General features: G+C 43.8%; 1 protein-coding gene across 5 annotated transcripts in view; it reads left to right on the top strand.

Annotated features, from left to right (window-relative positions):
* The first annotated feature begins 8,331 nt into the window (after nt 1-8,331).
* LOC143335403 (CUB and sushi domain-containing protein 3-like) overlaps nt 8,332-26,950 on the top strand; it is a 318,991-nt gene continuing 300,372 nt past the window's right edge. For all 5 annotated transcript variants that reach the window (XM_076754808.1, XM_076754807.1, XM_076754806.1 and 2 more), the window contains exons 1-2: nt 8,332-8,511; nt 8,617-9,635. In XM_076754808.1, coding sequence (XP_076610923.1) covers nt 9,386-9,635 — 250 coding nt within the window. In that variant the 5' untranslated portion in view covers nt 8,332-8,511; nt 8,617-9,385. The remainder of the gene's footprint in view (nt 8,512-8,616; nt 9,636-26,950) is intronic.

Below are 26,950 nucleotides of genomic sequence, written 5' to 3'. Positions count from 1 at the left end.
AATAAAAGTTGCTGAATTAGGGGGAAACTTCATAAACATTGTGAAACGCTATCTATGATAAATTCTTAATTATTTGTCCCTCTAGTAAATTTGGCATTCCTCTCTTTGTATAAAAAATATTGTCAGTTTGTTCTGGAAACATGCATTAACAGTGTGTAAGCTCCTCTGTGACCACATAGATTACATGCCTTGTTAACTGCACAGCTGAGTGTCACACACAGTTATTTCTTACTGTATATCATTCATTTCCCACCTGTGTTGCATTCATTTTCACACATTTCTGTTGAATAACATCATCTTTTAGCTCTTTTCATGCCACAGTATAGCCGTACAATGTAGTCTTCTTACTGTGTGTGTGTGTCAGTGTTATGTTGTCTATATCAGCACGATGTGTGGACTGCGTTCACACCTGATCTGAACTCAGTGCGAGTCACACGACCTCCAGATGGATATAAACAGGTCGGATAGCAGGTGCATTTTCATACCAGGTGTAAATGCGGTGAAATTTAGCAACTAGCTGATGAACATAGCGCAAAATTTAGTGGCTAAAGAGAAAGGAACTTTCAAGAACAGAGCCAAAAGGAGAGGGGTGACTTCCATGTGACCAGAAACATTACTTGACAAACGAGTGTTTGCTTGACTCCACATTGCCAAAAGGTCAGTCAGTGCAGGTTCATGATCCTTTATCCAGATTTATTGAGATTATTTTTTAATCAAGACTGACTCAAATAATGGATTGCCGACAATGAGGCACTGAGTTTTGTTTATAGTTCCTTAATTCTAACATGACCAAATTACAAGCACAACAAACCGTCTCCTGTTATCCCTTTTCGACTCGGCATAATGGATGGACATGCTTGTACGCGGCTGTGTTCATCCCCCTCACTCTCTCCTTTGATGATTTTCTAAGTGTGACCTCATTGTTCACTTCATTAAACTGAAAGCCATAAATTCCCCAACCCTCACCCCATCCCAAACACACACACTCACACATAGTCTCCACACTCTCAGATGCACATGCACAAGAGCTCCTTATTTATCAGGTGTGGAACGGCGACAGCTTCTCCGTTGGTGGTGGATTTACTACCCAAAAACGCCCTGCCCGTGTGTGTGTGCGTGTGTGGTTGCGAGTGCGTGTGATTGAGGGTGTGTTTGTGTCCTGCTCTGATAGTGCAGAGAGCAAAGAGGTAGTGAAAAGAGGGAATGAGATGTAGATAAATAACCGCTTTAGAAGATTCCTCCTTTCCTGCAGGCACTGTGTGAGTCTGAAAAAAGAGTAAAGTAGTGACAGAGAGAGAGAGGGAGAGTATTAGAGCAGGCAGTACAATACTTAGATTCAGTCCATCTCACTCAAAATGGCTGCACACCACAGTCCATCACTGCTTTATCAGAGATTACACACAAAACACCTATGAGCGCGCACACACATCCACATACATGGTGCAATGGAGTGCAGTAGATTGCATCCAAATCACCGCTATCTGAAAGGAATGGGGACGGGTTGCTGGGGGCCGCGTCCGCCTCACCCCTTAAAAACCGTCCGCCACATCAATATCTCGCTTCAGTGTGTAATAATACCACCAGGATTGCTCTCAGACATTTGGAAACGGTTTAATACTCCCAAATTCATGTTTTTCATGTTTTTCGTGAGAAAACACTTATCAACCGAGATGCTTCAGAAAAGGTAAATGTTACAGAGCAACAGTATCTGAGCACAAAGAACAGTCCTTACAGTGCAAAGGAAATTCCCATTATGGCATATATGGCTCCAGTTTTACCATTGTCTCTGTTTGATAAATTACACTGTCTGTCATGTCACGAGACTGGGTGAATCCTTCCCGAACCAGGCCTTCAATTATTAATCCGAAATGTCAAAAAAGACGTGTGTACAGCAGCAGTTGTAGTCAATTTCAGTCATGGGACTTACTCAGCACATAAAGCATGATGGCAGCCTTCAACATGCACACAATATACAAAATCGGGGTGTCAGAGAAACCGGTGGCTGCTTGTTGCACATGCAGGGTTTCTGCAGGACGCTGGCAGTAATGCCATTCCTCCCATCTCCCTCTTTTCGCTCAGATGGCATCTGTATCCATCCTCACAATAACCGAGGGTAACACTCCTGATGTTGTCTGCCATGTGGGAAACTAATCAGAACCAAAACCTGGTGTGTGTGTGTGTGTGTGTGTGTGTGTGTGTGTGTGTGTGTGTGTGTATATGTGTGTGTGTGGGTGTGTCAGCTTGCAATAGCCACCGGCACCTTGTTGTAAAGCCAATGATGCTGCCGCTTGTTGTACATTCCCTCCTTTCACACAGACCGACACACACATTCACACGCTCATATACAATCTGTCACCTCTCCATACACACCCCACAAGCAACATTGCTTGTACGCAGGCAGCTGGTGATGAACAAATATTCTCCCTGTTTGTAGAGTGTGTGGTCATAAATGTGTGTGTGTGTGTGTGTGTGTGTGTGCGTTTGCAAAATGGAAATCACTCGATTGTGTCGACAGCAGCCGCCTTCCCGCCCTCCGGCACTGTGGATCCTGATTGGATATCTCGTTAGTCAATTACCTCATTAGTGGATATCCCGTTGAGGGACCATGCTCCGCTGACAAAAAATAAATAAATCCGTCCTTTTTGTTTAGCTCGGATGCTGCTCGTCACAAAACATCCCACAAAATGGGATTCTTCGATTCCACAGTTGCAGTTAAGCCGCCTGCTCATTTACAGACGTGACCGCTTTGTGCCAGTCCCAGAAGGATTCAAGTCAAACAGTCAGAATGCACATCTGACAGGGTCTTGTTGCCACCCTGCTGCGAGGACGCTGCTGCCCTGCTGTTCCCGAGCACAGCTACAGCATCTGTCAGGCGTCCCCTTCGTATCAAATGTGCTTGATACTTGTGACGAATGGTGGATCCTGTGGACGACGGCATTCCGCCATTCAGCACGTGAAGTCTGTGAGAGGAAGCTACCTGAGTGGCTTTCTCTTGCCCCACTGTTTTAACTGCAGCCTCCTTGTGTGTTGGGTGGGTGGATAAATGTGGTTCACTGCTCCCTCAGTGTGTGTAATATTCTGGTATGAAGAGGACAGTTAACATTCAGAAAATGGACTGTGGTTTCTGACAAATCATCGTTGAATGGGCGTTCAGTCTTAAGGAGTCAGAATGGTTCAACAGAAGTGCCTGTCGGATGGTGGAACAGCATCTGAAACACCCTCCTCCGACTCCTTTCCGACATCAGAATTGGAGGCTGCATGTGAAAATTTCTGGAACTTTGTGAAACTGACAGCCTGCACTACATGCATGCTTGTTTGTGCGTCTGAGAGTTGACAGGATCTGAACTTTACTGTCATGCCCTTTTTTCCCCCACACTACATCCGTTACTTATCACGTGTACCATAAATTGGTACCTCACCATGAATTGCATCCAGGAAAGTCTGAAAGTCTGCACCATTTTCATGTCTCTCCATGATGGCGTGCTCCACACGATGCCTTCGAGTTTGGCCATTTATAACAGTTCTAAACACTTTTCCTTTTGACGTCGTGCTAGTTTGTTTCAAGCGTTCAGCTGCCTTTACTTGAAGTTTGACTCGTTTAGTGCATCATGTAAGCCTGGCTACACAAGTCCAACAGTTAAAATCAGTCTCAAACTGTGAATCAGCAATTAGCAGAAACAAGCTAAAATAACTACTAAAGAAACTGACAATCTCTTATTTTAGTGTTAAAATATCCATTAACTTATGCTGCTCATGTCTCTTTTTCAAAAAGAAGGTGTTCATCCAGGTGAAAACACTTAATATTAAGGCGCACATATTCACCATTAACTAGATGTTGATTAGCCTGCATGTTTGTAGCATACTAGCTCGTTATGAAGCACTTATTAATGCCTTTTCCTGCGTGACCATATTCTACAACTACAAGAGTTTTCCCTCAATCTCCTCTGAGTTACAGCTCAGTGATAGTAGCTAAGGAAGTTGTTGCACATCACGTAGGATCATAATAAGCTAACCCTAAATAACCCTAAGCCTTAATATAAAGTGTGACTGAAAATACAATTGTGATTGCAGAACAGTGCAGCTCTTTCTGGTGGGTTACTAATGAATTCCCTTTAAGCTCTGCCTGCTGCACTGTGTTCTTGTCTCAGATCAGACAAAACACAATACAAAACATAATCTGTGTAAATGAGCTGTTAAAAGATTTGCCATGTGCCGTCGCGCCATCCACAATTACAACAATAAGGATTGTTTACGGAGAAGAAATTGTCGATTCATTTAAGCGCTCGTCAGCTGTTGGCTTCGAGATCCAAAGGGACGCGGTGTGTCATCACGAATCATAAAATACTAATGGATTGCTGCGATCAGGACAAATGCACAGTAATGGACACAACCAAATAGGTTTCTGTAAAAATCAACCATCGATGTACACGTGACCTTGTTTGAACCAGTGGTGCCACTCTGGAATGAACCGGCAGAGATAGACAAGGACGAGTTGACGGGTTCATTTTCTGTCGAGAGCGTTAGTTTGAACAAGACTCCGACGCCTCTACCTGCTTTCATGCAGACTTATACAGTAGAGGAAGCGTAATGTGAACCTTAGTTTCGCAGGTTTCTAGGACACGCTGGAATACATTACATCGGCCTGTTCAGTACGTCTACCTTTTTGGGGCGACTGCAAAGAACCATTCAGAAAAGTGGATTACTCATGCAAGTCTCTCCAGCTCGGCCCTCTCGTTCCTCCTCATTTTCTCTCCCTGTCCCTTTCTCCTCCTCTCTCTTTCCCCCTCTCACACATACATTTCCATTTTATTTTTTTGGGCGCAGACACTCGTCCCATCCCCCTCCTCTGTCCTCTTCCCTTCGCTCCCTAATTCTCTAGCCTGAGTGTTTTTGCATCTTCTACCTCCCATTTTCCCCTTCATCCTCTTTTCTGTCCTTCTTTTTTCCTCTTTTCTCCCACTTTACCTCCTATTCCTTCTCTCTCTCTCCTCTGATACTCATTTTGCTGCTCTCCTCTTGTTTTATTGCCACCTTTCTTCTCTTTGCTCCTCTCCGTCTCCCTCGGGTCCCCCTTTCTTATCCTATATTCCTTCTGCTGCTCTCCTCCTCACACCCTTCTATATCTCCTACCTCACACCCCTCCCTCCACCCTCTCCTCTTTTGGTCCCCCTCTTCCCTCCACTCTCCTTGCTTGTTCTCTCTCTTCCCGTCTCTCTCTCTCAGGACACCAGCCTCACACATGGCTTATTGATTTCTGAAAGCAACGCGCAGACATACGGCCGATGTACAGCCCACAAATCTGCACACAGAGGATTTGAGGCACACATGCAGAGAGGCACATGCATGCAAGACAGTATGTACAGCACGCACGCTCCCAAGTCATGCAGTGAATATTTAGACGATGCCAGAATGATTAACACAGGGGTTTGTGATGAGGAGAAAGAGGGAGGGAGAGGAAGGGAGAGAGAATGCGCCTGTAGATGGCAGAAGAGTGCTTTAAGGAAACGTGTGGGAGCAGATTTCACACACACACGCACACACACACACACACACACACTCTGGCACACAAGCACACTCACCCACACATATTCTCATTAACCCTCACACAGGCGCGTTTATATAGCTACACCTGTGAGGATTTTGCTCTGCCTTACAGAAATTCCCTAAACTGATTTCAGACGAACACACGTACATTGCCCCTGTAACCCTTCAGCACACACACGCAAACGCTGCAGATTACACCGAAGCTGCACTCGGACTGAGAATGAATAATCAGGAAAGCAGAGGCGCTGTCGTTAATTTAATGCTTTGATTATGATATGGCAAAGAGACCAATAACATGACTGGTTTCCCAAATGAGGTTTGCATGTATCCCTTGGGGCTGCGTAGCGACGAAACTCCTGAAAGCCCCCAGACGTTTAATTCACATTTCTATCGAAAGTGATATCGAAAATGTTACTTGGAATCAAATGAACTGGGTCTAATAGCATTTAATTGCCAGATAAGGATAAACATAACAGGATACTGTAATAAAAATGAAGATAAGGAACAAATTAAACAATTCAGTGACAAGAAAAGTTAACAGTTTTCATTTAAAGGCGGATTTAGCTCTGAAATTCAGCTTGATTTGAATTGTTTTTGATGCTGATATTCAGCAGCGTCCAGTGTTTGTCAGTAACGCCTTATCCTTAAATGACCTTGCTCTCTAAAGAACAGTGAAACTGCTATTTCATTTTCGGTGATAGCATTGCAGTTCTAAGCCAAAGTAATTAAAACTGCACCCTTTCTACAAACAGCTTGGTTGCATTATCCAAAAACTACACCCACCGGATCGCAGCTCTCTTAACTCAAATGGCCTCAAGATCAAGGACTCCGCATCATCTCGAGTCAGAACACGGCCCATTCATAACCTTGAAGGAAAACCACACGCCATGCAGCGAGAAACGGATGGCTGGAGATGGGTTCTAATGCACCACCTTTATCTGGGGTAAATAAAATGTTGATGTATGTGAAAAATAGATACCCAGACATTTCATTCAGCAGTTAAAATCAGTTTAGGACAAAGCTCAAATTCCACTATCTACCGTGCAGGCGCCCACATCAACTTTCCCGTTTTATGTCTCTACACACTGAAGCTGTGTTATGTTTGGTTATATTATGACAATAAATACAACTTTGTTGTTGTTTTGAGGAAGATATCCACAAGTATTAAACTCCACTCCCCTTAAACTGAAGCTGATGAAACACACGAGCGTGATGATGTGAGTGTATTTCCCAGGCTGTTTTGGGGGATTCTTTTATATTTGTACAGCATATTAAGTTGACTGCAGCACTTTGGCTTTTTGCTGTTATTGACTTGATAGCTACTTTATAATTTTCTCTTCTCAGAGTGAAAATCTATACGCAATTTAATTCTTTGCCGCAGCACTTCTGAGAGCATGAAAGAAGTGATTGTGCGTTTGACTCTCTAAAAAGGAAACATGCCAATTACGATGCGTTTGTTATGAGATTACCTTCAATAAAATTGAAATATGTGATAATATTTAGTATTGGAGGTGAAGACTTCTACGATGTTTGCCATATTGCTGCCTGCATTTTTTGGATGAGATTTAATTTTGACTGTATAAGATGTCAACAAAATACCAGTGCCGCAAATGCAACGAGGACAAATGTGCAATCCAAGAAATTTTTAGGATAAGTGAGTTGCAACAATGTGACATTTAGGGCACAATGAGTATATACAGTTGAAGCTGTTTTAACAACTGATAGTAAAATTTCTGCTATGAATAATAGATTTACAAGTACGGTATTACTTGGAATGTCATATAAATTATTCATACGATGATCATTCTTTGTTGATGTTTTAGTGCATTTACACATTTTCCCTATGGACTGTGTTAATATTGCAGCAAGAAAAATAGCAAGTTAACATTCAGCGTGCATACACTTGAAGTGCATAGCTACGAACCGTATCTGTGTCATGCGTCACTGAGGCGTGAGTTCACAGCTACTCATACCACCTCAAGTTAGCAATCATAAATAAGTGACGCCCACGTTCGTTTAAAACAATCAACACTGACTATTGATTCTGGATGGGAATCGAACCCTTTCCTGCCATCATTATTGCCCCCTGCCAGCACTGCACCTCCGCACAGGCATGCACTTTTGACGCAAACCGTCAGTGACGCGCGGATCCACGGGTCTGGTACCGTGTTTGGCGCGAGACTGGGTTGAATATATTCAACTACTGGCAAGAAAATCGATTAGGTGCCATCAGTAACTCAAAAAGTGTCACTTCACCAGACCAGTCGACGTAAAGTGTCTGTGTCTATCATGAACCGCCAAATCCCAAACTCTCCCAGCATATTGATTTCATTTCAGGAGTCAAGTGGAGCAATGATTGATGAGGCAAGTCGTTATTGGCTAGCCCATGTGACCATCCGGCACAGCTCACCGCATCATGTTACACCGCTAAAGGGGAGTGTTCTCCTAATATGATTTCTTTTTAGTTTGGATTTGGCTTCAAGCTAGATTTCATGGTTTTGTTTATCTTTCCTCCTCGTTTTGATCAAATTTGATCATCCTTCTGTAAAGTCTTGTTGGGCGCCCATTCTTCAGTGCCAGTGGACGCACTTGCATTTTTGTCCAAAAAGTGTTTTCTGCGTAGTCTGATGTTGGAAATAAACCAACGTCCTCCCATAAAACAATCAACTGCAAACAGGGAGTCCATTTAAGGCTGTTATTTCCGACCAAACGCACGTGAATGGAAGCGGGAGCTTACGAGGAGCACTTGAAGGCAGCATCACTGTACCGGCGGGGAGAAGGAGACGCACCAGCCGCGACACCGGGAGAAAAGACCTAAGTACACCAAGCAGAGGGGATGATGCACGTCACCTCTGCTTTCTGACAGCAAGAAGGATTTGTCATTTTATCTTTTCCTCGTTGGACTTCAGAGAGAACTAAAGGAGGACTGTCACAACACAACGAGCAAGCTCTGGTTTGGCTTGTTTGGTAAGGAATTAAAAGGACCGACTGTTGGTGACGCTCGTGTGAAAAGAAGTCAGATGAATGAGAGAATGACGAGAGTGTTTAATTTATCTTTTTTTTTTTTTCCAGGAGGGCTGAAGATGCTCCGTTTTGTCCGCCGTGGTTTGTGAGAGGAGAGGAAGAGAAGAGGAAGAAAAGAAGAGGAAGGTTTGACAGACGCACGAGTCAAGAGACGGAGGAGAGGAGGGTTATCCGGCCAGAGAAGAAATAGAGAGCAGGTACCCCTGTCCATCTCTGAGACACGAAGGGGGACAGAAAAAGAGCAGAGGGGATATTTTTTAAGAGTAACGGAGGAGAGAAGACGCACACTGTACAAAACGACACGGGAGGAGAGGCTTATAAGGAGGGGGGACAGCCAGAGAGCCTGCATAGAAAGAGGGATATTTCAGAGTGAAGAGGGGATGCAGCCCGGAGGAAGTGTGGATTTGAAGCTCTCCCTCCCTCTCTTTCACTCTTTTGCGAGGGAACAGGACGGAATAGAGAGATATTGACGACCAGCGTCGCTAAAACCCAGCGGAGAGTGGATTTAAAGACAGAGAGACAACCTGTGAGCTCGTCCCTTCTCCCCCCCTGTGCTTTTCTCTCTGTGGATGTTGACTAAAGTCGTTTTTCGGATATGAAGGATTTATCTAGTCTATATTAGAAGGAGGCAAAGAAAACGCACGCGTCTCCCCTCTATCTCTCTCTCTCCCCCCTCTCTCCCCTTCTCTTTCTCTCTCTCTCTTCCTCCCTCCCTCTCCCCCCCCTCTCTCTCTCCCTCTCTCTCTCTCTCTCTCTCTCTCTCTCTCTCTCTCTCCCTCTCTCTCCCTCTCCCTCCGTTTTCTGGATGTGAAGCAGCATGCGGCCCGGTGAGAGCTTAGAGGGCTCGCGCTCGGCTCGCGGAAGATGTATTGATGCTAATAATATTACTAATAGCGGCACGGAACGCTGTCTCGCGCACCCCCCTTCGGCAAAGAGGAGGATGAAGAGGGGGACGACGAAGAGGAGGATGAGAGGGATGAACGAGAGGATGACGGACGGAGGAATGACGGTGATGCGCTGTTTTCTGTGGAGTCTCGTTCTTTGCTCGCTCTCCTCGCGCGCGCAAGGTAAGGGGATGCGACACACGCACGCACGCACACACACACACACACACACACACACAGACACACACACACACAAGCGCACTCACGCGCAGTGACATAAACGCCCTCACAATCACGGTTTCGGGTGAGTTTTTGCCCCCCCTCACTGCAGTCATGAGAAAGATGCTCCTTCTTTGCGCGCGTGCGTGCGTGTGCGGGAGATGAGGAGAGTGGGTGTGTGTCAGGGTGTCTGCGTGCGCGTGAGGATGTCTGCGAGGTGTCTGTGCATGTGTGTGAGTGAGAAGGGAGGTGTGCGTGTAGGCGCGCGAGATGCGTGCGTGCCTGAATGTATGGTGTGTTGCGGAGGAGAGCGGAGAAATAGAAATGGGCTTACAGGGAGGATGAAGGGAAAGAGGGGAAAGAGGGATGGAACCGGCAACAGCCTCTTTACCTCTTCTCTCATTTTCTGCTTGCTTCAGTTTGCTCTCTCTCTCTCTCTCTCTCCCTCTCTCTCTCTCTCTCTCTCTCTCTCTCCCCCACTCTCTCTCTCTCTCTCCATCCTTCCCTTCAATACAGCCATTGAGCTGGTAGCCAATAAATATTCTTGCGGTAGCTCTTGGGCTGTGGCAGTGAACGTGAGCTGCTTATACCAAAGTGTGTGCGGGAGTGTGTTTTGTCTCAGAGTGTGTGTGGGGGGGTTCGTGCGCGTGTGAACGTGAGTTGTTTATAGTGATGGGGCCTAAGCCTTACACAGCATTTTATTCCCAAATATCTGCCACCATGCCCATGCATTCATTTTCTTTGTATATCAGTCAAAAGATGCCATATAATGGTGGTGTCTCCCCCCTTTCTCTCTTTCACACACACTTGCTTACCTTGCCCCCTCCCTCGATCTCTTCCCTGTCTTCCTTTAGCTCTCTCGCCCCCCTCCCTTTTCTCGCTTGAGTGAAATAAAATGTTAAAATATTCACAGTATAGCACACTCTCTCCCGCTTTCTTTCCCTGTCTGTATCTTGGTATTCCTCCGCTTTCCATTTTTAGTTTCTCTCTCTGATCCTGTTCAGAAACGCTGTAAGAACACACACACACACACACACACACACACACACATTTGAGTGAGCACACACAGATGTACGTGTACACTCGTCCAAACCCACCCACTGCTGCATCAGGTGGGGCTTCTGTTGTATGGAAACTGACTGACCATTCATCACCGAGTCTTGAGAGGAGGATGGACTAGAGCAGGCAAAAAAAAAAATGGATAGGAAGGAAGGAGGAGACAAGGGGAAAGATTAGGAGGAGGAAAATGGGCTTATGAGGAGGTAAGGCAGGAGGGGAGGAAAGGAGGAGTTGAAGAGAGGAAAGTGAGAAAATTATTACAATAGAAAGAGACAGAAGAGGCTTAGAGATGCGAGCAGGACTGGGCTTCTAACTAAACATATGCCAAGGTCTGTGAGCTTCTGACAACAGCAGCCCAGCTTGGTTTTGACTGAAAACTTTTCAGACAATGTGGGTTAAGACCTGGTGAGAGGAAAAATGGAGACCGAGGTTTGAAAACTGTGCAAGAAAGGCAAAGGAAACCTCAAAAAGCCAACCACTGTGGAAGCGATCGAGAACCATTTGTCATTGTCATTGTAAAGTCTGCATGATCCTCCAGTGTGGGGAGACTACACTCATGTAGGCAGACTGAGCAGAAATACTATGGATCTCTACTGTGATTAAACCAGTCGTCACCAGGAATGTCCAGACACTTGGCTTGGCACCATCACAGATTGCAGGATTGTAGTTTCACTGTTGAAACAAACAAACAAACAAAACAGGAATCTCCAGCCTTCTAGTAACCTATTTGGAAAAGTTTTCTTCTTTGTTCTGGTTTATTCTGATGGACAGACGAGAGGTTGGCCTCAAAAAATGGCCTCAGGTCATCTGTGCAAGCAGCTTATTATGACCCATGTTTACAGTTAGGTGGCATCCTCTTGTGGCTGTAATAAATATGACAGGAGCAAAGGAGGAAGTCAGGTGATGTAGCATAAAGGGCAAGAAAGTCCATGTATGGAGAAAGGTGGGATGGATGGATGTCATAAGTCAACATTGGCTCGTTTTAATTTACAGATCTGTCTTTTGTTGCCGAAACTTGCGACCAAACTGCGACTGTTTAACTACGTTAAGTAGAAGTTACTGGATGTAACTCCAGTTCTATGAGTATGTGCGCCTGTCGCTGGTACTCCCCAGTGGTAATACATGTCGTTTTGGCATTGATCTGTTCTTTCATTTAGTTATGAAGAGGTGTTGAGGGGGTTAATGGGGGTGTCGACTGAACAAAGACAAGAACTTTGGGATTTTCTCATGCACAAAAGATGTTATTTTAAAGCTTTTGGAGCAAGGATCCTGGCACTGATGTCTTCATGGCTGTCTAGCCTGTGAGAGACCTCATAGTGTCATATTTTCAAACTCCTCATGGTATGAAGGTGCTCTGAACGAGACTGGCTAAAGAGTAGTTTTAGTTAAATGCAAATTAAGATTAATAAAATGTCAAAGATAGATATAGAAGTTGGCAAAGCTAGCAAGCATATAAAGGTTTTTTTTAAATGTGAAAGCTGAGCAGAAAGGTAAATAAATGTGTAATTAAATGTCCCCTTGATGCATGCTGACATTCTGGGGACCAAGGCTTTAAAAAGAGGCTGGAAAATTAAAGCCAGCCACCAGCCAAATGCTGTTACATTTTGGCTGTGGCTGGTGAATTAGTCTACTCTAGCGGCCATTGGCAGGTAACCAATCATTGTATGGGCCCGCGATTCTATTCTGAAAACCAATCCAGAAGGTAGAGTAATGAAAGAGGCACTAATGGATTCACACACTGCTGTAGCCAGTGGACAAAAACTTTGATTTCTCAACTTGCGTAACACGTTTGACACAAAGACACAGTGCCATTTCCGACGTAGTAACATCTTTTGTATTGATCCTGGGTTTTAATTGAGGAGCCTGTGTTCCGCTTTGTGCAGTAAAATGAGGACAAGAGGACAATCTTGGACAGGGCTGAAAGCTTCCCTCTCTGCGTCTCTGACAGGTTATTATAAAAGCGTCGCTCTTTTTTGTGTGTTTTTGAATGCCTCATGAGAATGTAATTTAAAAAAGCATGATGTTGAACTTTGTGTCAACAAATTCGCCTCAAATAAAGTTTCCCTGTAAGTCAGAGGCTGAGAAATTGCCGCACTTGTCCTCTGCTCTTCCTCCTCTCTCCCCTGATCCCCTTCTTCTCCGTGTCATCTGTTCCCCTCTCCTCCTCCCTGCTGCTGCTCCGCTCAGCTTAACTCCACCTCTCCTCTCCTCCCCTCTCCTCTCCTCTCCCTGTCCCCTGCCCCTCTGTGTTTCCTCTCCCCGGCTCAGCACTTCTTCTGTGCTCTCATCTCTCCTCACGGCTCCCTCTCTCTTCCTTTTCGTCTGTCAGATTTGTGCTGTGGCTCCAGAGGCTTAATTTACTCGCCAAACATATTAAATCGCACACGTGCAAATGCACACAAGGAAAAAGAAAAAAAAAAAACCCGCGCACATTTTTCACTGCCGACCAGACCCTAAATGTATTCTGGGCTACATTCAACCTGTCACAATCCAAAGGAGAGCGGCGTCCAACCTCTCAACCTGCACCTTTGCGGCAGATCTATGCTGGAGCTCCTTTTCAACGCCATCTCTGAGATTAACCTTATCGCACAGTTTCACTGACAGTATGCATTTCATCAGCGCTCAATCAAAGGACTAACACTGATCAATCATCCTGCGCTAAATATCAATTAGACAGCCGCATAATCTCTTCCTGGTCATCGGTGGGGTGAGGTGCTGTAACTGGTTCCACTGAAGCCTTTTCCACGTGACCCAGTAATTAACCCAGAAGGCTAAAAATAGCTAATTTAATTTCTATTGACGAGCCATGGAAATGTAGTGCTTTGTTCTTGCAACATGGCCAAATTGAAATTTATCAGTCATCCCTTGGTAGGGTCTAGTAATTTAATGCTGGTCATCAGTGTTAAATTGGACAGGCCGCCAGGCGCACCGAAGTGGTCCTCCAGCCAGGTTTTATAACTCATCCTGGACATCAGAGATTGATTGGCGCAGTTTACAACTCTAATGCTGATTATAAATCATTGATTGATGTTGTCCATTAATGTGCCACTGCTGATCATTTACCTGTATTAGTTACTGGTTGAGTGTTTTGGTAATCATCCTCTGCTGTCAATTATCGATTGATATTCTGCATACAGTTAATAATAAGGCTCGTTGGTGAGCTTGGAGGCAAGAAACGATGGCTGCACTGAGAAACACGGGGGCATGACATGGTTCTGTTTCTGCGCTGAAGGCGCACATACGCAGACATGCTTCTGGGCTATTAGTACCCTGTGTGCACACGCTGAGGCAGACGAGCACCCTCGCACTGAACATTAGCGCAACACAGACTCTCTAACACACATTTAATCCTGTGGCTTATGGCTGGTTTCTCGGGGAGGGAGATGTGTCTGTCGCAGAGTCAGCCTCTTGATCATATAAATACTTCTAAGTTCCTGAGGAAGAGAGAGGGAGGACGAGGGGGAGGTGAGATTGGAGAGAGAGCGGGATGAGGAAACAGACGTGTGTGGGGCAAGTGTGCCACATTATAAAAACCAGTGAGCATTTGGAATTTCTGCTACATCCATCCCTGGCTTAGACATTCACAGCCTCTCACCTCCGTCCTCTTATCCTTTTCTATGCTTCCATCCCTGCCTCACTCGCCGCTCTTGTGTCTTTGCCTTTATGCATATACATACTTATTTTATGCATTACATACTGTTGCATCCTCAACTCCGCTCACTCCTCACCCTCTTGACTTTCATTCACCTAATCCTCTCCTGCGTTTCCAACCTCCGTAGAGTGAATTTGTAATTACTTGTTTTTTTTGGCTCTTTCACCCCCTCTCATCTCCTCTTTTCTTTCGCTTCACTGTCAACATTTAATACCAGCGCCGGAAGTAGCATGACATAGAACAAGGCAATGTAAAGGCGGGGATTTGTCTTTGAAACCGCAGACCGCATTTCAGGTTCAAGCCGGGGTTGACTTTGTGAATATTTAGCACAATTTTTCCATAACCGTCACCGAGTGGCTTTAGTTCCAAATGCCATAAGCAGAGACTGGAACCAAACCAACGCTGACTGTGACCATTCAATATGAGCGCAGTAACATACAGTGTATGCAAAATATGTTGGCAGTGAGCTGTTTATGTGATGGGAATCCATGCAGCAATAATTGTCTCCCAGAGCTTTGTGTCCTAATGCAAGACAGTTGCCCATGGATGTAATTTTTGAGATAATGGTTGCCCCTTACCCTTGGAGCAAGCGTGAGTCACTTCTTCCTCTATTTCCTGTTTAATTTGTGCTCCCCTTTCTCACGTTTTGCCTCGAAAGCCCTTGCTTTAGTGTTTTAGTGCTCTGGTGTTGCCACAGTTGCTGTGCAGGGAAGTCCCCTGTTGAGCAGTGAGCAAGTATGTGCTTTGTGGTGTATATTCATATTCTTGATCTTCTGCTGCTCTCAATCGTCTTCCCCCCTCCATCCATCTTCCTCCACCCCTAATCACCCATTCTTCTTTTCCCCTGCTTCCTCCTTCCAACATTCGCCCATGGTGAATTTGTAATCACCATCTTTCTCACATCCCACACCTGACATCTCTCCTCTCTGTCTCTCCTTTCTCCATTAGTCTTGCCTGTCCTCGTCCCCTCTCCCCCCCCCCCTCCCTCCGGCCCCCTATCCTTAGTGAATTTGTTCGAAGTGTTGATTGTCATAGGTGGGCACTCACAGGCTTCAGCTCTGTTAATCTCTCGTGTGTTTTCCCTCTTAGCCAACAAACGGGGCGCACATTTAATTCCTGCACACAGATTGCCAACCCGAGTGGTGTGTTTTGAAATTGCCTGAGAGCCAAATCTACTCATGTATGTCAGATTTGTGTTTGCCTGCTATGATTTTAGAAACGTCAGCTTGCACATATTGAACAGGCTGTTCAATTGGAAGAAGCGATCGCTTTGCCATACAAATTGGGATAAAGGCCGCACTCCAGTTAGCTGTTCCAGCTGTTCCAGGACCCTGTGGATCCATAACAGCTTTTTATACACAATTGCTCTTTACCCTGGAGGTCTAGTGTAAATGTGCATTCACAGACTGGTGCAGTAAGTGTAAATCATAATTTATCATAGTAGATGCAAAGACATGGTGGCTTCCTGTGGGAGCAATCATCAAAGATAGCACTGCAGTGGACTAATTGTAAAGAAATGATAGAATTCAAGGAAGTATCCTTCTAATGTGTCTCAAATGGATTTTGCTACTGAAGCTACAATGTGTGTATTAATAATGTAGTTTGAGCAGGGAGATGTGTGTGTGTGTGTGTGTGTGAGCAGCAAGTTCCCTACATTTGTTTGTTAGTCTGATAAATAAACTCACAAAATGTCAAGAAAGGAAATATTCATACGCCCGTTTTCCTTATTAAAAAGTAAAATCCAACTGTTCCCCTTCTGAACTCTGAAGTTTCTCTCTTCTCTCTGTTAAGTCATCGGAAAACGCACTTCATTCAAACTCGACAGTAACAAAATAAAACCAAAATTGTCGTGGGTGGTGCTCCCACTGTTCCAGCTCACCAACTCTGGTTTGGTCTAAATAAACCCTCAATTCACAGGGTTAGATGTGAAATTATTCTGCCTCTCCGTGTTGTTTTCCCCGCCGCCTCTTTGTGTTCCTGGGTTAGCTTGCTCAGTGTGTGTCTGTCACTGGGCAGCGACTCTCACTTGTTCTTTGGATTCAGACCATTAAATTAGCAAAATAAAATGACAGAAATGGGCCAAAAAAAACAATGGACGATAAACCCTGCCAATTGCAGATGCAGTATATTCATCCAGTCAACCCTAAGATGTGTTTCATCCAAAATTCCACTCACACACACACACACACACACACACACACACACACACACTTGCACACATCAAATGCACGACTTAAAGCGTGATGAAGTTCTTGAAACATGAAACTAGAGTCTGATTAGCAGACCCATCAAATTGGGAAAATCAGCTGTGTTTCTCAATAACTCAGAAGGTGACTTCTGGGAGACATGAGGTGTCTGAAGAACTCTCTCTCTCTTATGCATGCACACACACACACACACACACACACACACACACACACACACACACACACACACACACACACACACACACACACAAACAATCTGTCCATCTTCCACAGCCTCTTCATTATTTAAAAGATGATTAGAAGTAGACATGACGTGAACATGTTGAGTAGGCAAGCATGCACACACACTCTCTCTGTCTCCCTCTCTCGCGCACACACACACACACACACACACACACACACACACACACTCACTCACACACACACTCTAATAAATAGACAAATATGTTGGGCACACCAAGATAGCATGTGTTACCCTGAGGGTGTGACCGCAAACACACAAGCACACGCATACATACACACACACACGTACAGGACAGCACACACACACACACACACACACACACACAGACTCTCTCTGATGCCTTACGAGAAAGGCAGATGAGAAATTAACAAAGACAGACAGTCTCATATCCAGCTGGTGCTCCCTGTTGGGGTGTGTGTGTGTGTGTGTGTGTGTGTGTGTGTGTGTGTGAGAGAGAGAGGTGTTCTTATCTATATAAAGAAACAGGCAGCATGGCCACTATAGGAGGAGGTTTTTCATCTCAGATGGAAGCTTGGAGTAACATGGAAAAAGTGTATATGAGAATCCCCCTGTATAGATAGATGGACACATAAACAGCAGTGTCGGTCAAAGGTTCGATCCCCGGTGACAGCCAGAGTCTGTCCCTGTCACACTGTCCTTGAGGGAAATACTGATGCCCTTAATGGCTGTGTACTCTCTGGGGAAAAACACACAGCGACTGACAAGAAATTTATACAAGTCTAGACAGAGCAGAACTGAAATGACACAGATCGTCCAATGCATAGAATCTAACGACAAAGAGAAGGCTGTTCGTTATGATGGAGAAAGCGGGCTGTGATCGTCATAAAAAGCTCCGCCGACCAAATCAAGTTGATGTCATGGCAACCAAAGATTATGTTGAGCTACTCTGAATAACTTCGGTGTCGGTCCTGTCAGTTTGCCTTTGATTAAAACCTATTTTAGTCATTTGGCTGCCAGTTTCCTCACTCGCTTCAAGGTTACTCATGTTGGCGAAGGGAAAGAAATGGTCAAATCAAGCAGCCTTTCTCGTGTTTTGTTAATCCTAGAGCCAACAAATGGCAGAAATTACAATACATACAAATGATGAGCTTTGATAGTTACACTCGCCACACTCTTATACAGGTGTTTGAACACCTCCGAGCAAAACATTCGCTCTGTATTAGTTGAACAATTGTACCTTCACCTCAAGTCGACTCACCATTATTATTCATTCCTTCTGAGTGTGTGATAAGTGTGATAATCTTTACTCATGAATATTTAACGCGTTGATTAATGACATGTGTTCTCCCCATTGAAAATGTCTAGAATGTGATTTGGACTCTGTCCTCGTTATTGAACTCGTCATTAACAGATCTCTTATTTTAGATCCATCATCACACAGTTCACCCAGTTTCCTCGTGTGTTGTCATTAAGTGTGCAGATGCTCCTTTGATACATATTGCTCTGATATCAGATTTTTATTTTACAAGGTTGTTGCTATCGCGACTGTGTGAACATTAAAATCATTTCAGCTTTTATTATTGTGCATCAGTCAGCAATGCAGCGTCAACACACACAAAGAAAAGAGATGAGACACAAACTGGATGTTTGGAGGCAAATAAATGACCTAAAACCACTTTACTGTCTTATGTCTTAGTATCATGAAAATGTCGGGTAGCACTGTATATTAAAGTGTACATATTCACCATTAACTACTTGCTTATTAGCATGCATGCTAGTAGCATATTGGCTCTATATTAGTGATTATAAAGCACTTATTAATGCCTTATTCTGGATGACCATATTCTACAACTACTAGGCCATTAACATTTGAGTTTTCCCTCAAAAACCTCCAAATAATTGCTTATTGGTAGTAAGTAAGGAAGTTGTTGTACAGGAAATGTGATCTTAATAACCTAACTGTAACCTGTAATAACCCTAATGCCCAGAATAAGGTCTATAGAGCCTTCAGGGACTTATTACTAAACAGTTGTTATTTTTGATTGTCCGATCTTTCCAGTAACTTTTCTAACGTTTGTGGAAAAGACCTAATTATTTGAATATGTATTTAGCTGTTAGCAGTCAGGTCTCTGAAGACAGACAGCAGCACAACACGCTGCTACGCCAGACACACAGGCACACGCACGTGAAGGTAATGTGATTAGTCAGTTTGCTAGACAACTGAACCCTCCGTGAACCCATCTCCAGTCTTTGCTGTCAGATGGAAAGATCTCCAGTCCAACTTTCCCACAATTTCAATTATCGTCAATCTTGGATCGACGTGACATGATTGAAATTAATGTATTTTTGAAGCCACAGTATGTAAAGTGCTATAATTGGCTTAACTGCTTCTATAGGGGGCATTTGATAACAATAATCCTATAACAACAGCATTTATTTTTTCCCCCCCGTATAAAAAATAATGGTATTTCTGGCACAACTGGGCATTGGAAGGGAGAGAGAAACAGAACAACAGTGGGTGTGTTTGTGTGTTTTTGTTTAGACTTGGTGTGTGATGACAGGTATGCCCATGTGCCCCAAACCCACAGAAACGTGGCTGTCAGCAGACATGACACACACCCTGCTATCTAAACACACACACACACACACACACACACACACACACACACACACACACACACGATCTCACTATCTCATCACCTCGTGCTGTTATGCTCGTGAGGGCGGTCTCTTGTCTTTGTGTCTGATTTAATGAATTCCCCCGTCCCCTGTTCTTAAATAGTAAAGAAAAAAATCAAGTTTACTTTCATTATGAGATTTCACAACGTGTCTCAGTCTATTTGCATAATAATAATTCATTCACTGAGCTTGTATGCAAATTCCTTGCCTTCTCCTGCGCTCTTATTGGCTGCAAGTCCCACATCTCTGCAGGTGATGCATTTCCTCCCTGAGTGATGATGTATTTCCTGTCTGAGTCCTGCGCCTTGGGAGGCAATTTTTTTTTCCTGTTGTTCATTCTGTCTATGCATGTGGGTGTCTTTCTGTGCGCGGGGCGTCTGTCTGTATGTGTGTGTGTGCACGTGCACGTGTGCACTTGTCTGCTTCATTCCCAGAGAAGACTCATTTCCCCAGCAGGCCCTGTCAGGCTGTTTCTGGGTGCACTCAGTTCACAGCTGGAGGCTACTGCTGTCACCTGGTTACCTAACATCTCTCCTCTCCTCTCCTCTCCTCTCCTCTCCTCTGCTCAGTTTTCCATTATCCACTTACCTTCATGTCAGTCATAACGTCGGTGAACTCTGTCTCCCCACACGACACTCGCTCATTCATCCTGGTGCAGCTTTCTACAAAACAAGGGAAAGTTAAGGAGAGCTGGTCCTTCATGGATGGCAATAAAATTACTCCAAAGAGACTGTGCAGTCAAACGATTGCGCTGAGAGTCCAAAGGTCCTATTTTTACACCAGTATTTAGCGCAAGTCATCACTAAAATTGCTGTTTTCAAAAGCTTTCACGCTTCGGTGGCCACAAGTGTGCCCCGAAAAGGAGGACACCTCCGCGGGGCAGGCGAGGATGGTAACCAAGCCAGCTACAGTCACAGCTAACAGGTGTGTGCATATACCATAAACACACACATACATACTATAAAAACAACTCAAGGCAATAAAGGAGAAACCGAGCAAATGTCAGCAAAAACAAAGACGTGAAAGTGAATCCATTTTCTTATGATATAACATTAAATAGTCTTTTTTTAAGTGGCTGAAATCTGCAGACTTTCTGTCTGGTGTGCAGGGAAATGAAGTTTGCATGCACAGACAGAGTTCGTCCCAGAGGTGACGGCGTGCAGCTTCTGTCCCGCTCGCAGACAAAAGCTCAGCAGGGTGTTGCAGCGGACAACAGTAAACGTTTTGATCTTTGACACTGGCCGTCTGTTGCTCCCACGCGCCGACCCTACCCTGCTCCCTCCCTCTCTCACTGTCTACCTCTCTCGCCTGGGGTCACTGGGTCAGACAGAGAGCAGATGCTTTACCACACGGCCACAACCAAACCTGACACCACAACACGCATCCGCCCACTCTGTCATCTCCGCTCGTTCAATGTGTTAGTCTCTCGGGAAGATATTTGTCACCTGTTTCACTGTCCGTCTTTGGATTTCCAGCGACACAGATAGAGAAGCAGACTGATGGAACAGAAGCTGCATTGCAGGTTGACTGTGGCCTGTTTATTGATATATGAAATTGATATATCAGAGGTTTGTGTTGGAAATATTTAATGTTTACTGGTGGCATAATTGTTGCTAGAGCTCCACCTGGGTTGGATCAGGTGGAATGAACCTGCCGCCATCCTCAATCAGTGTTTTTTGACAGTATCTATTGTGCATGTAGCTGCGTTACCCTTCTTGCCTTTTTGCACACACACCTGATATAATAGAACATGCATACACCTCTTTACAGCTTTAACACTTTACAGCTTTAACTGCAAGTCTCATTGTGGACTTTTATTCGCTTTTGTCAAGCTTTTTACATCCATCATCCCACTTATGGCACTTTGATTAATCTGCAGCTGATTAAGTCCGTCAAACCTCCTACTCTTAAATGTAACTGTCATCATTATACTTTCCTTTTACATAGTTAATGAAATGTAGCATATCAATTGATGTACATGTAACTCTGCATTGCAAAGTCAGGTTCTTTGTTCGCTGTGTGTGTCCTTGATGAAGTCCAGATCATGGAATATTGGCTCTTAAAAGGGTCAGCTGTAGGTTGGTGCCAGGACCGACCTGTGAAAGCAGGTCATAAATAATAAACTGGCTTAGTTTCTGTCCTCCTTTGGCACTCAGCATTCCCGTGTTCATCCTCTGCGAATCATGCAGGCTTGTTCCGTGACCCAGAGGCCACGTTGACAGCCGCTTCAAGGAGAGCTCATTCTTTTTATCAATGAAAGAAACCGAATGTTCATCAGCATCCGTGTTGATTTCACGCTCCGTTTGTTTTCTGATAAAGCAAGTTCGTGTGAAGACCACAGGCACAGCAAGCGATATATATCATTCAGCCAAAAGAAGTCTTTCCTCATTGGCAGGCTTCCTGCGATACACTTTGTTTCTGTCTGTTCTGTCTGTTTCTGCGTATTTGCCAACATTCCTTTAGGTTTTACGTGATTTTACAAAAAGTACAACAGCAGCTAAGAGCCTCTTTGGCTTGAAGGGCATAGCAAACAGTTTAATCTCTATTTTGTTGCTAATAGAAAACCATAACCATATTTTTAGTTGAGACATCCTCCTTCTCCCTCCAAGTTCCCGAAAAAGTATTGATGGAAAAATAATTTTCTAACACATAAGAGCACATGCAGTCCCAATCACAGCTGAACTTCATATGTGAAGGACGTTGCTCGAGCAAAAGGGCAACACGTGGCAGCAATAGTATGTTCTGTCATGTGTTTTAACTGGACAGGGAGAAAGCTTGCAAATAACAATCTTTTTGCGTCCACTTAAGAGTTTAGAAGTAAGGAAATAGTCGGCAAAGTGGTAGAAGTGCATTAAAGATAGAAGAAACCTCTCCTGACAGTTCAGTGTTAACAGTCATTGAATTTTAGTATAGAAATCTCTTAAACATATCAAGAAAAGCCCAATGCCACCTGTAATATGGTCTCAGTTCTTTTTGAAGTGCCGTGCTTTCAGCTTGCTGCTGCAGTCTTCTGGAGGTGATTTACTGTATATCCTCCAACAAACAAAGAAGCAAAAGGCTATTTAGGGACTAGTCGGTGTCCAAATGGCTGGTAGAGGTTGAGCTGAAATGAGTTTCTGAGATCAAAAGAAACGGAACGATAAAAGGGATAGAAAGATAAAAGGATTTGAGTCTGTGGATCAGAGTCGCTCCTTTATAGAACAGAAATCAACAGAATTAAAATCCGTTCGACTATAAGGAACCCTGGACTCCACACGTGTCATGAAGGTCACTGTGTCGAAAAGACATTCCTCTCCACTTCACACGACTGACCGGGTTCAGTTTCCACTAGAAGATTCTTCACTTGACAAAAGTCATCAAAGCTGCGGCCCACAAAGCATCTCTGCTCAGATTCCTGTCTGAGGTATAAAGTTAGCGCCGTTCACTTTGCCTCCTTTCCACTTTCTTTCATTTGAAGTTAACGGGGCTGTTGGGAAAAGAGGTGAGGACAAATAACACAGAGGCTGATGGACTTTGAGGCCTTCTTTTATGATCTAATGATATTTCTCTGTCATGTATTTATCGTTTATGGGCTGAGGTTATATGGGCTGTTTGTAATGCATGCCCACTGACATCAAGTGTTTGAAGGCGACATTAGCTAAAAGTCAGATGTGAGTAAATTTTGCCTGCAGATGGGAAACGAGCCAGCATCTCTCTGACCAGTTTGTTCTGATCTGAAAGCCACTTTGGCTGTAAATTAAACATGCTGGGGACATTTAGCAAACCCCTGCCACTAAGGTTTAAATATTGATTGGTTTGCCTTTGCATATGCATGCAGTATTTAACTTAAACGACTACATGTTTAAGCACTCATCTGGTTAAGCCATTAACCTAGTTCAACCATTTATTCAGTTATTTGTTTGTTTGATGAAGAAGATGTTTGCTCTTTCCATATAAAGGCTGAGCCTGTGGACTAATGTGTAGGTGGTGTCATTGTTACTAACCCGTCCTGACATCAGCTGCAATAGCTCAAATTAATGGCATGTATTACCTTGAGGCAGTCTTAATGTTTTCTGCAATTATTTATGTCGTTTTTCATATTTGAACATGTTCGTTCATCGTTAAAAACTGCACTCGCTCATAACTGTTGGGCAGATATTGCATTATAGTCCTCGTGCTCTGTTATCTCTCATCACAAAATGTATTAAATGTCATGTGGCACAACTTTTATAATGACATTACTGGGAGCAAAGTGCAAAGTGATAAAGACTGATAGATCTGTTGGGTTCACTTCCAGGGCTTGTGAGCTATAGATTAGTACCAAACTTTTTAATTTTGCTTTTGCACAGTGCAGCAAACCAATTACTCATGCTTGTTAGCAAAGTTTTACTAAAAGACATAATAAACAGAGCTGCTGGGTAGCTTCATCTCTCTCCTATGGCTTGTGAGCATAAACTGTAGTGTATTTAGAGAACACAGCACAAGAGACAGCATGAATAAACAGCAAATTTAAATCTGAAATTCATAATAAGAAAAGTAGTGTTGTGCAGGTATTTTTCCACATATAATGATGATGATGAAAATATAATTTTGCACTTATTATAAAAAAAAAATATAAACAACTAAATCAAAGTAAATAAATGATCAGTTTTCACCATCTTTTTCTCAGTGAGTGAATCTCATTCTCTCCTTTTTCACAGAGCAACAGCAAAAGCATGTTTATTCTTTTTTTTTTTAAATCTTGATTCATTGAAAGAGATTTAGGAGACATACAAGGTCAATATGACAAGAGATTGCTTGAGCTTTTCCACAGATCATCGAACTGAAACACTGACGCAAATACATGGAAGAAAACACGCAAAGAACTGGGTTGTAAATAAGTGCAACATCCATCATGAAAATCAAAAAGGACGTAAACAGCAATCATTAAATACGAAGGAGGAGTGTGGAGAAAATTGAGGACCAAACAAGGTCAAGCTCTCATGTTAGCGAGCCCCCTGCCTGCTCAAGGGTTTGTTTAGCAAAGCACACAAAGCTGAGTGAGAAAACTGAGTGACGACAACGTCGACAACAATGCTGATGATGGAATAATGTGACTTAATGCGAAGTACTTGAACAACAGCGCGTGAACTCGGCTCTGGAAGTGGCATTGCGAAACGCTGTCTTGTTGTCTTGCAGGCCTTGAGCAGTCTTGAGAACGAGCTGTCACATTCAGTTTTGCACTGAAGGTGTGGAGTTTTTTTTTTTTTTCCTCGCTGTTCGAAATGTTTTCTTGCTGCTGATGCGCAGCCACTCAACTTAATGCACCATGATACAGTGTCAACTGAGCGTGAGCTGTGGACTATCTCCGCTTGAATTGCAGACTTCTGAGAATCAGTTGGCAAACTTGACATTTTCATCTTTGTGCTGGGTAGTTTACACAACACAGAAAGGTGAGGGATTTCATTTAATGTCTTATGGACCAAACCTCATTTGGGCCTGTGACTGCAAACACAGTGTCAGTGCACGAGGCACGTGCGTCCATCCATCTGTCCACACCACCATTTTAGTTGTCAAGTTGTTACAAATGTTCTTTACTGTCTCGGATTATTGCAGAGCCATTTTAAATAATCTCAGAGCTTCTCTATATTTACATTCCCTTGCTTGATCTTGTCCTTTTCCATTTTGATAGCAAAAGGCTTTGTGTGAAAACCCCCAGATATCTTTGAACAGCCCATAAATCCCCCTTGAAATGGATTACACTCTTGTTTAATTAGTCCAAATGTTGAACATCTGGAAAACCAAAGTCCACATGGATACCAAAGGCTTCTTCACTCGCAGCATGTACGAAATAACCTCCAATAACCTTCTGCAATTCCTAAATGACCCATGACGCAGGAGGAGAAGTCACAACGCAGAAATAATACAACTAATAATGATAGCAGCGAGAAATGCGTTATGAAAGGAAATATTATTGGGAATTTAGAGCTCTTGATTGAGGGAGTAGTGCTTCCTGTGTGCTTGCTGATCACTGTAGTTGTCCCTGCTTTAATTTGGTCTAGATGGAGGTAAAGTGACTCCGGATGTTGCCGTCTGTCCCCTTGGAGGGAAGAGTTATGACTAAGAGCACCGGGGGAAATAGTTGTAGCAGGTACTAAGTACCAATGTAACTGTGGTGCGAACAGTGGGATACTGAAATTATAATCGCACCTCCTCTTCACAGCTCAGCGGGCTTTCAGGAACCTGCCAAGATCACATTTAACACACACAGATGGAAAGACACACTCAGACTCTCATACACACATGTGGAAAGCGGCAGACAGTCCACCTGGAACAGCAGCACGTAATTTGCATCCACCCCCCCACACACACCTCTTTAAAGTGACATGGCTGTTCAATCTTTGGTCATTGCCTTTTTTTTTTATGGTATTTCGTAAGAGGCATCAATATGGACTTTATTTGTTTGTAACGTGTTTCTGATTATGACTGCAGGGGGAATTGATTTCATGTACGCAGTCATGCATCTGTTGCCAGCATGTCGATTAAGGCAATATTCCGCTCGCTGTTAGCGGATACATGCATAAATGCCCCGTAATAAATCTGTTTATTCCGATTATCTGAACCATATTGTGCAGGTGGATTTTTTTAACGACGCCATGCCCGTCAAATCTGCAACTGCACGGCGCCATCAATCAGACGCTGCTGTAAACATTTTGGAAAGCTGTTGGAGATGATACATGCAGCTGTTGCACTCCCTCTCAGCTCTCAGCATCTGGTTTAAGACACAATGATTGGTGGGAACGAGAAGTCTTCAGGGAGTTAAGTAGTTGTAACCGTGGACACGTACACCCCGGTTTCTTTTGTTTAGCAGCCTCTCTTGTCTGAACCATAAACAAAACTGTTTTGTCTTCATAATTGTGCTTATCCAGAACATGGCTAGTGGGAATAACTCTTAATTAATGCTTAATGTTAATGTGAACAATTAACTGATAAGAGAAATGACAAAGCAAACAGGGCCATGCGTGTGAAGGCATCCTTCCAAATACAAGAGCAAGTATTGGCTTGAATGTGTATCGTAGAAGCAGAAACGTGTCAGACATCAATTTGGCGTCTTAATTTTTTTTTTGATTTGTTAATATGAAACAGTGTTTAATTTTTTTAGCTTTTTTTTTTTTTCTCGATTGCATCAATAAAAATCGCCTGCTGTTATTTACGACTGGAAAATAAACTAGAGCGGTGCTACTTCACCACATCACCTCTAATATGGTGTGTGTGCCAAAGACGGGGTTAGGTATTGATTTTCTCTAAAAGTTGAGTGTGTGTTTCTGCGTGACTGGCTACTTGTGAGTGTGTGTGTGTGTGCTGTGTGTGTTTGTGAGTATGCGTGTATCTGTTTGTGTGTGTCAGTCAGGTGGTTTATCTCGGCTTTGTGAGAGAGGCAGCAAATCTCCCTGTAATTACAATCTGAACAGCCCTGACATTTTACCAAGACTCCCCAGGTGTGTGCATGCGCATGTGT

Source organism: Chaetodon auriga, chromosome 17, assembly GCF_051107435.1.
Source record: "Chaetodon auriga isolate fChaAug3 chromosome 17, fChaAug3.hap1, whole genome shotgun sequence".
In the NCBI taxonomy this organism is placed as follows: Eukaryota; Metazoa; Chordata; class Actinopteri; order Chaetodontiformes; family Chaetodontidae; genus Chaetodon; species Chaetodon auriga.
This window is presented reverse-complemented; position numbering and strand designations above follow the sequence as displayed.